Raw genomic sequence first — 10,937 nt, forward strand, 5'->3', positions numbered from 1 at the left:
CAAATTCAAAGATCCCTTAACTTTACGTATAGGCCTATGGTTTATGAACAAAAACCTTTGAAACCAAAGGCATTCCCTTCAGCGAAACAGCACTTGCAGTTTAGTGCTAAGTCGAACATGTTAGCAATACTGATAAACGTTTTAGCATGCTGGCATTAGCATTTAGCTTAATAGCACTGCTCAGTGACCCACAGTCGGGCTGTATAGCTAGACCTATATACTTTTGGACTGTGTTAGTACTCTATATGTATTGTATACTGCCCACGATTTTAGGGTTTACGTATGCCAAGAGCAGACAAAGGTTAAGTAATCTCATACTCAGACATTCTTGCTGATCTAGTATGCATCCAAACATTTCTTGTTTACAAAAAATCCACATAATGCAATTCAAATGCAATAATACACACTCAACTTTACTTCAAACTTAGTATGAATGGTATATTAGTATGCCCCTTCAAAAAAAGGCTCTCAACCTTTATTCCTGTGTCTTTCCAATTTAAATAATATCTGCAGTGTGCTACATATAGGATATATTGCTGAACTTAACATGAATAAGTGTCGAGCTTCATCTGTCAAGCTAGAACAAGGCAGGGACACACACGCAGAGTAAATGAGTAAGAACACACATCCAACACTGGAGATAGCATGCGGCGAAGGCATGTAGGTGTTGGAGCGTGAAGGGTTTCCCCTGCTAATACAGATATAATGATGTGACTACTATATCAACGTCACTGTGTGAGGGCTGCCTGAACACAGGAGCAGTTGTTTTGTTGATCTACTAGACAGTTCTTCGTGACTCACACCTCGTGAAAGAGAGAGGTAAAGATAGATAGAGGTAACAAGAGATATATAGTTTGATAAACAAAAAGAGACATCGGATAGTGTGTTGTTTGGACTGCGCTGAGAGAGAACTGAAGCCCACAGTGAGTTGGCCTACATTCATGTAATTTAATGAGAGGGGAAACACAGAGGCAGCCCTGTGTCTATCTAATTATTTATCAACATAGTTTGTGCGTGTCAAAATGCCGTGGATACTGTGGATGATGCATAATCTAGATCAGTGATTCCCATCCAGAAGTACTTGTACTCCAAGAGGGGACTTCAGTTACAAGGAGGGCTCAGCTAATACATTTTGTTTTAAATAAACACCTGAATATATGTTGTAATTGAAATCATCAGACTTGATTACTAACTCGCGGATAGGTAGATAAAAGTAATAAATCGTTGACAAATAATTACAAAACATTGACACAGTTAACTTAAGTAATGAACAAATGCTTCAAATGGATAGCAAAAAGTCATATATAAAGCTAAATTAGTAACCTTGAAGACATTTAAGAAAAAAAGAAGCAAGACAGCTAAATTAATAGATGAAAGGTTCAGCTAAAAGTTTAGAAAAAAAGAAACATTTACATTGAAGTGTGTTGGATAAATGTTTGAAATACTTTAGCTAAGAAAACCCGTAAACCGCTCAAAGGTAAAGATCTGATTTTGATTCTGAGATAGAAAAAGCATAAATGTTTGAAATCAAGATAAATGTGTACGATAAATGGTTAAAATATAACTAAAAGTCCTGGATAAATAATGTAAATCAAAGCTTGAATTTGTGGATAACTGGTTGAACCAAAAGTACAAGTGTTTAAAATGTCCAGTTCTACTGAGATTGGTAAAAGAAATGCAATTTATTAAACCAACCTAAAAATAACTTAATTCATATGAAAAATTATCGATTATTATTTATTTTATGTAATGAATACTGTTTTTAATACCATGTAGTTGGAAATCAATTCAAAACATGACATCTAGTGCAAGTATGTGTTTTTCAGTGTGTGTGTGTGTGTGTGTGTGTGTGTGTGTGTGTGTGTGTGTGTGTGTGTGTGTGTGTGTGTGTGCGTGTGTTTTCTTGTGTGTTTCTGTGTCAACATCATGGTCTGGATGTGACAATGCCACTCTCTTTTTTTTCTTCGAAGGTGACATACTTGATAACATTTTCACTTTCAGACTCTAAAAGTGGTAATACTTTGATATCCATCAAATGTCCCAAAAGACCCAGACACGAACACATTCACACACACACACACACACACACACACACACACACACACACACACACACACACACACACACACACACACACACACACACAACATGTCACACACACCTTCGTCTCTGGCATTTCAGTGATTTAAAGCGTCATCCCTGGTTGCCACTAGCTTGAAACTGTGATCTTCACATATATGACACCTCAGCTCAACAAGGACCATACTACTAACACACACACACACACACACACACACACACACACACACACACACACACACACACACACACACACACACACACACACACACACACACACACACACTGAAGGGATGTCTCTGCTCGGCCTCTCCTGCCGTCATATTCTCACTTCCTGATTTAGACAGACAGAGACCAATCCTTTGGGACACAGACACATTTCTCTCCTTCGCTCCTTCCTCCATTGCTCCCCTTCTCTTCGCGCTGCTGCTCCCTCTCGTGAGGATGGAGGAAGGCGGGGCCGGAGGTTAGACAGATGGAGGCGGGTGATACATCGATACAGTCTCAGGTTTGCTCCTGCGGGAATAATGTGATGGAGAAAGGAAAGTAGAGTGAAAAACATGAAAGTCTCACCAAGTTTTTTTTTAACAGTCATGAGAAGACAGTGAGAGGCCAGGCTTATGAACACAGATATAAAAGCAACAGCCATAACATATACATTTTTTCAAATCATCAGAAAGGGATATACTTGTAGATGTCTTTGGGTCACATTTACTGCATGGATGTTTGTTGCTGGAATATACAATATCTTTAGGATTTATTTAATTTAAAAGAAAGTCAAGTGGGTTAGTTTGCTACGCAGAATGAGTTTATAATAAATGGGCCTTCTCTGTGAAGATGTTTAAATGTAATCCTTTTAACATTTATCACGTCTGTCAACCCAACTGTGGATGACAGGAATGTTTCCAGCATTATTCCCAATGGTATTTTGCTTGTTCCACAACCTGCTATTGTGAACATGTTACAAGCCCTACGCCAGTCTGAAAGAACATCTGCTGTTCTTTGCCAAAAAAAAAAATATTTTCAACATAATTTGAACATAATAGGAACTTGGTGCCTTCTCAATGGGTGCCTCCTCCTTATGTCTCTGTTTTTCTTTCTGTTTTATAAAAGCAGAAATATTAAATAATTAAAAAGATGTTCTATTTATTAAAATGTATTCATACATATGACTTTTATTCATCATTGAGATGGAAAGTCTTTCTTCGCTGAGAGCGGTGGAAACAATTATTTAATCACATACAACATCAAAAGAATTACAAATATTTTGCCATAAATCTGAATTTCAATCTCAAATCAGGTTAAAATATTCTAATATTATCAGAATAAATATTTCATCCATAAGACATCCTTGATAGCACTTTAAAACAACCCAATAACTCTTTAAACCATACAAAAATTAGGCCAAAGTGGGAAAAGAAAGGGATGAGCCATTTGAAATGCCAGATCTAAACTATGTATCGCTTCCTTATAGATTATTCCAATAACAACCATTCAAAGAGGGAGGTAGGGAGTGTTAGGAGAAAAATGGAAATAACAGGCAAGCACTTTGAAAAAGTTTCAAGTCTGGAGTTGCAAAATATCATTCCAATCGCTGATGTAGAAAGGAAACAGGAAATTACATCACTGGTGTGGCTACAGTGATGACCACTTTATATTCAGTCAGACCGAGAGGAGGTTGACTTCTGAGGTACTGTGAGGTTTCCTTTTCTTTCTTCCTGGTTGTTACTATCACCGCTGTCAACAGCCGCTTTAGGACACTGAGAGGCTACCACTCCATCTACCTTTGTTTTAGCACATCACACGCCGCACTGCACCCAGCACAAACACACACGTGCACGCTCAGAGGGAGAGGCCACTGGTTGAGGCAGATCAAGGAGCTGCACAGGAAACAGGGATTTGTTGAAATGGATTGAGTGACCTGGCAAAGGTGGTCAATTAAATTAAGGAAGGAAGGAAGGAAGAAAGGAAGGAAGAAAGGATGAGTAAGAGGACGAGGAGGAAGAGGAGAGGTCCGTAGAGTGAGGTTATGTTGCTGTGAAGAGGTGAAAATAATAGGTAAATAATAGATCCTGGAGATTAATTATGGAAGGAGTACATTGATGCTTTCATGCTGGGGAGCTGCTGAGATAACATTCCTGGGTTCATTCATGAAAAGAGGGTGAACGAGGGGGTTGTTGCTATGTCAGGTTTCAGTTGCGGGTTCGCTGCAATATACTGTTCCTTCCATTACTTCAATAGTGAAATTCACTTACACATACAGTATGTACACTGAATGCAATTGTATTGCTTTATTCTAAATGATGCTGAATATTCTGTTATTACTCTAAGGGAGATGTTATGTACTCTACTCCCTGTGTTTCTGGATGTTTTTTGATCAGTTTTGATATTTTATTGATCTATTAATGTCACACTTTACACATACTGTAGGACCCCTTCCCTGTCTCAATCCCTATAATGCCATATATTTTTGAGTGGACAAGTGACAGAACAATCCACATCAACAGAGGTTTACTGCACACACACACACACACACACACACACACACACACACACACACACACACACACACACACACACACACACACACACACACACACACACACACACACACACATACCCTGCTGTTGTACAGTAGACAGCTTCAGACATGCCAGGGCTGGACATGCCCAAAAGGCAGAGGCTGTTCCCGGTCACCTATCAGCTGGTGGCACACAGTGGAATGTGTATGTGTGTGTGTGTGTGTGTGTGTGTGTGTGTGTGTGTGTGTGTGTGTGTTTTTCTGTCACTTGCCTTACACTTGTTTATTTCATATTCATCATTGATTTGAGTTTCATATTCTCACTGTTAAGTGGTTCATATATGCAATGATTTTTATGAAAGTACAATATATAGGCTCTTTTACCCATGACATGTTGAGACAAAGATCATCACTGTCAACTAAAAGCAAAAATACAAAATCTGCATTAGACTCAAGCAAAGAGGCCAAAAAAAGCTTTCCTAACCTGGATGAGACTCAGCTTCACTTCATATCATTAGTCTAAGAGTCAGGAAGTAGGCTTGTGGATTCAGTGTTGGGGGTACTAACATGTCACAGGACATGCTAGAGAAGAATAAATGAGACACGAGGAGGCAGCAGCCCACCCAGGACGGCTGGCACGGCAGCCAGGGGCGGGGCCAAGACAGCATGGCACACGTCAACCTCAGACCCCCCCCTCCTCTCTCTCTCCCCACAGGCTCTGACAGGCGGCACGGGAACCCCTTGGCCCAGTCAGGGGTGGACAGCCATCTGACAACTCCCCACCTGCATGACCTTTACCATGCTTGACCCCCTGCAGGAGACAATCACCTCATAGCAAACAGCCCCACGGGAGATGTAGACACACAGCACCGTCAGGGAGACACACACAGAGTTTGATAGAGGGATGGATAGTCCGACTGCGACATTCATACACTCTTGTGATCAAATCTTTTATTTTAGACCCCTTTTTCCTTGATTGCTTAGCTAAGCTTAATGCTTAGGCTTCTGTGATCCACTTCATCTTCCCCATCAAACTGCACAGGTGAAGTCTTCACTTGCAAAGTGTTAATGCATTTGAGTTTGTTTAACATTTCACAACCTTTTTCGAAACATTTGACAGAGATCTCATAAAAAGTCACACAACTATATTGGATTAACTGTGAAAAAATAAATTGAAACATACAATATATTCACAGCTTATGAAAATGAGTTTCAAAATTATCAATTGCTAGTGCACCTATGTAAGGAATCATTTGAAAAGATCACAGTTTATTTCTGCCATTCCCAAAAATCAAAGTCATTATTATTTTATCTTACTACAAATTTAACTATCGAATTGAGGACCTTTCTATCCCTGATTGTATGGTTATTTTATGTCCATTTTCATGTTAACCCCTCATTTAATTTCTTAGTTATAATGCATATAAAGTTTATTATTAGTATTATTATCATTCACGGGATTACTTGTTATTTTTACTATTATATGTATCCTCATTATTCTTATTAATCCTTTTATTGTCATTTATTATTACCAACACTTGTAGCAGCAGAACCACGAAGGAGAAAAGGGACTGCTGCTTTAAGCCGAGGATACGTCATCATGAGGCGACATCGCGGTTTAGGACAACAAATGTGGAACGTTGTTGTTGGCGCAAATGCTTGAAAGTAAGTCGATTTTGTTCTTTAAGAAATAAACGACGAAGAAAGTGTGCCATATTGACGTCATTTTAAATTGGTTTGTGTATGGGACGCATCATTAAAATAAAAGCACGCTGTTTGTGTTTATAGCGTAGGCTACGTTACAAAAACGTCACTAACTTAACAGAAACGTGGTGTTACAACCTAACTCGTTTTAATTTCTTCCACTCTTAGGTTAACCGCAGAGCTCACCTTTCCTTTTGCTACAATATCTTGCTTCAAACATTTCAACCTGCAATGAATCCAGTAATTAGACGGAGACTTCCTCCCTCTGTGAGGAGTCTTCTGACAGACATCGGTCCAAAGGAGGAGTGGACTGACGTGGAGCCGGACCCAGAGACCAGAGATGGGGTTCTGCTCCCCTCCAGAGGACCTGCTTCTGGAGAAGAGGCGTTTCTCTCTCCAGCCAAGACCCAAGAGGATGGTAGTAACACCAGAAGTACTGCAGTCTGCATGCTGTGTAAATGCAAGCCCTCTTCATACACCTGCCCTCGGTGTAACCTGCATTACTGTGGCTTGGCTTGCTACCAGAGCCCAGATCACTCCGTGTGCTCTGAGAAGTTTTACAAGGAGTCTGTTCTGCAGGAGCTGAAGGAAATGGGGAAAACAGAAAGTGAAGGGAGGATTAAAATGCAGGAGATACTCGTGGGACTGAGACAAAAGGCTGAACGCACAGACGGGGGGATGGAGAGTGTGTTAAAGGATGCTGGTATTCTGTCAGACGACACAGAGGAAGGAGAAGGAGAGGCAGAGGAGAAAGTGCAGGTTGTGGAGCTCCTATCCAGGTTAGCAGAGCTTCAACAGTCTGGAGAGGCGAGTGAAACAGAGATTGAGGCTATTTTGAGGAAACTTGAAGAGATTGGAGGAGGAGAGGCGCTACAAGGTGACATCGATGAAGGTGCTGAAGCTGCAGAAGGCGAGGTGGATTTGGCTGATCGACTCTCAGGCCTGGATGTTGACAAACTTTCAGAAGAGGAGCTGTGGGAAGTTCTCAACAGTGAAGAGAAAGAGAAGTTCATGGATCTAATAAAAGGCGGAGCTCTTAGTGGGCTGGTTACCCTGTGGAAGCCGTGGTGGGAGGAGCATGAGGACGGAGGGAAAGCACTGGTGGAGGTGCTTGAGGAGGAAGTGAGCAAACTGGAGAGGGACAATTCAACAACTGTGGATGAAGAAGACAAGACATCCAAAGAAGTGGTTCAGAATCAGAGCAAAGCAGCTGCAAAAAGACAAGTGAAAAGAGCAAAGGGAGAGGAAACAAGCAAGGGAAGGCCAACCAATCCCAGTGTCCCTAAAGTTTCTGCAAAAATCCCAAAGTTGAGCTCCTTATGTGCAAATCCATCTCCCCTGATATGTTATGGTTTGGTCAATGCACTTTTTGGCTACTCCTTCACCCTGTGCCTGTTTAACAATGACACTGATTCTCTGATGTTTGAGTTCTGTGACATGATTCTTGCTCTGTCTGAGGCACTGAACTCAAACAGGGTGTTCAACTCTGTCCAAGAGGCCTTAAGCTGTGGAGAAGCTCTGATTCTGGATGGAGGTTACCTTGATAAGGAAGACCCTCTCGCCCCAACCAGGGCGGTGGAAGCTGTGGCTCACATCATGACCGGCAGAGACAGAAAGGATGCCACAGGATACGGCCTTTCAGCCTTCAGTCAGCTGCGCGCGGTGCTCTCCAAGGCTAGAAGTGCCCTATCCAAAGAGGGAGAGGAAGGAGCGAAGAGACAGAAGTACTTCCTGGCAAGCAAGAAGTGTGAGTTCCTTCAAGCCTGGGTGTTGGACAATGCCGATGGGATTCGTAGACTAGCTATTGAGTTGTGGAACGAACACAGTAAGAGAGAGAGTGTAAGGAACAGCATGGAGCAGGCCAAGGCTGTGGTTGAGGAGAGCTTGAAGAAAGAAAAGAGAAAAAAGAATAGCAAGTTAATTGAAGAACTGAGCTAAGGAATTCTCTCTCTAATAAATACATGTTTGTGAATGTTCATGATGTAATAAAAATGTTTGAATAAATTACCCTTTTTACTGTGATATTTAACCACTTAAAGTGTATTACTGGTCTGCTATTAATATCATGTTATAGAATTATTTAGGATGAGTTTAGCAATGTAAATAATAGTTTAATATTGTCAATAATATAATAAGTCTACTTTTTTTAGGTACTGTATTGAAGGTCAACAATGATTTTGAATGCTTACAAAATATGAACATGTGTGCTATCTTAACATCCTCAGACACATACAAGGTTATTTTGCAATGTTAGCTTTGTCATACAATTACATTAGACTTGTATATACCACTCATAAACAAGTTTACAACATTGTATTACTGCCAGAGGTACAGAGTGTTAAGCACATTAAACACAACTCAAATACAGTACTTCAGTAAAGTTTTGATACTTTCCATTTCATGCTACTTTAAGTACTTCTACTCCACTACATTTTGTGATATATCTACTGTTTTGAGATGGGCCATTCTGCATAATGAAAACGATCAACACTTGCATGTACATATAAACAAATGTAATTTGACAGTAATCGTATAGAAGAGAAATAAAATACAGCAAAGGCAAGGCAAGTTTATTTATACAGCAACTTTCAACACAAGGCAATTCAAAGTGCCAACATAAAAAACATGAAAATGGCATTTAAAAACAGTCAATAAAAAGAGAGAATAAAATAAACATAAAACAAGCTGATATAGATTAGCAGGTATAGCAGGTATAAAATACATGAATACAAGTTACAATGCAGTGAAATTTGAATTCATAAAAATACAACATAGGCCTACAAGTAAAATGTATATAATATGGGATCATAATTAATCATTTGAAATCAAGACTTTTACTTGTATTTTTGTATTTATAAACTGTGTCCCTGCTTTTATTTTAACCAAGTAAAAGATCCTCCATTACTGCATGGCCCCATGGATTTATAAAGAGAAGGGCACGGGGGTTATAAAAACAAAGTCTCATCCGGTAGTCTCGCGTGGTTTTATTCTATAATCTCTCACGTGGTGCGGATGTCCTTCCACTGTGCGACATCAGAAAACATGGCTGCGCTCTTGAGATCAGCCCCGTTACTTAAGTGTTCGCCTTTGGGCTTGCTTCAGATCTCATGCACCAAAAGAACCGGGCCGCCCCTCCGCCTGCTGTTCAGCGGGCCTCTCGGCGCCAGAGGGACCGGAGTTTGTTCCCGACACATCAGCCCTGTTTCGGGAAACGCGTCCAGGTATCTCAGTGTGTGTTAGCCGGTGTAGCGTTAGCTGTGACCCACATGTGAGGCTCAATGACAGCCAGAGACACACAAGTATCCACACTGCTATTGGCTTTAGTGTTAAATGTGTTATGCTGACATATGTGGCATTATGTCAGAATAAATGGCCTATTACGCATATAGTTAAATAGGGAAACATGGCTCCCGTTATACACAAGGTGATGATCAGAGGTTGTATAATACAGCCAAGTTGTCCTCATAATAAACCCAATGACATTGGTTCGTAATCATGATGTAGGCACTAACTTTTGACATAAGCGTGAATCCTAGCTTTTTTACAAAGGCCCATCATTGCAGAGCAGCAAGGCATGTTGATGCTGCAGCTTAATTGATGCTATTGTCAAATATGTCATCTTGGGTTTTATAATAAAGTACCAGAGAAACACTGGCCTTAGCTGATGTTAAAGATGGGGGATTACGACCATGTGTTGCTCTGCTGGGGCTTATTTATCTCAAGGTCATAGCTCTAAATGAAACTAGAGATGTATGTGTGTTACTGCTTATTGGACATGAGCATAGTTGTGCATTCAACCCATTCTGTGCTATTCCTGTTTAGGATAGATGCTGATAAATATTTTGTCTCACATTCACCTATAAAGGTATTATGTTTATCTGTCTGTATCATCCAACACTGTCTATCCAGTGTTATTCATCCCCTCTCTCTCTTTCTATTCCCCCTCAGTCGCGTGTGGCCCTATACAGCGGGGTGTGTGCGTAACTATGCCGTGGCCACTGAGCAGAAGGATGAGCCCGGCATTCCGGTGCGGTTCGATCAGGCGGAGCAGTTCGACTGGGCTCTGGCCAAGCTGGACAGCTCAGTGAGGAGAACCGGTCGCATCACCAAGACTCAGCTGACCCACATCTTCCAAGAAATCTGCAAGAAAGGTAGGCAGGCAGAGCAGTGATCTGAGAGAACGCTTGTACCTCAGCCAACTGTTCCTTATACGAAATAATAACAAGACAAAAAGATCCTACTCTAATTTTATATTTGATTATGGATTGAAAATGAACAGAAGTGCTTGTAATGGCAGATGACCCAGTGCCACTGTGAAATAATGAGGCCTAATTGAAACAATTACAAACACTGCTTATCGATCCGGTTCTTTAACAGTATTTGTATTGGTTATTTTTGTTATTATTTTAGGGGGAAAACTAAACAAATTTAGAAACAGAATTCACATTGATTCATTGTATGTTTAGTGTGGATTATGGGCTGCTAGCAGCACACATACCTGCAGTGGTGGTAGTAAGTAGATTTACTCAAGAACTGTACTTATATTGAGGTACTTAAGTATTTTCAATTTTGCTTCTTTGTAATTCTGCTCCTCTAAGAGCGAGCGAGCAAGCAAAAACGTTAAAACTTTTCT

At 40.5% G+C, this 10,937-nt stretch overlaps 2 protein-coding genes across 2 annotated transcripts; both read left to right on the plus strand.

Moving 5' to 3' along the window:
• The first annotated feature begins 6,189 nt into the window (after positions 1-6,189).
• On the plus strand, positions 6,190-8,311 carry znhit2 (zinc finger, HIT-type containing 2). Its single transcript, XM_010791864.1, has 2 exons — positions 6,190-6,265; positions 6,473-8,311. The coding sequence occupies exon 2, from the start codon at positions 6,536-6,538 to the stop codon at positions 8,240-8,242; it is 1,707 nt and encodes a 568-aa protein (XP_010790166.1). The 5' UTR covers positions 6,190-6,265; positions 6,473-6,535; the 3' UTR covers positions 8,243-8,311.
• A 1,006-nt stretch (positions 8,312-9,317) lies between these two features.
• LOC104963296 (leucine-rich PPR motif-containing protein, mitochondrial-like) lies at positions 9,318-10,490 on the plus strand. Its single transcript, XM_010791865.1, has 2 exons — positions 9,318-9,525; positions 10,253-10,490. The coding sequence occupies exons 1-2, from the start codon at positions 9,347-9,349 to the stop codon at positions 10,473-10,475; spliced, it is 402 nt and encodes a 133-aa protein (XP_010790167.1). The 5' UTR covers positions 9,318-9,346; the 3' UTR covers positions 10,476-10,490.
• The last annotated feature ends 447 nt before the right edge of the window (positions 10,491-10,937 follow it).

The sequence above is a fragment of the Notothenia coriiceps genome, unplaced genomic scaffold (assembly GCF_000735185.1).
Source record: "Notothenia coriiceps isolate Sejong01 unplaced genomic scaffold, NC01 NC01_scaffold00035948, whole genome shotgun sequence".
In the NCBI taxonomy this organism is placed as follows: Eukaryota; Metazoa; Chordata; class Actinopteri; order Perciformes; family Nototheniidae; genus Notothenia; species Notothenia coriiceps.

Bases quoted from the DNA above. Each gene is read 5' to 3' on its own strand.
- znhit2 (XM_010791864.1), top strand. From the start codon at position 6,536: ATGAATCCAGTAATTAGACGGAGACTTCCTCCCTCTGTGAGGAGTCTT.
- LOC104963296 (XM_010791865.1), top strand. From the start codon at position 9,347: ATGGCTGCGCTCTTGAGATCAGCCCCGTTACTTAAGTGTTCGCCTTTG. The intron at 9,526-10,252 runs GTATCTCAGTGT...ATTCCCCCTCAG, and splicing joins GTTTCGGGAAACGCGTCCAG to TCGCGTGTGGCCCTATACAG.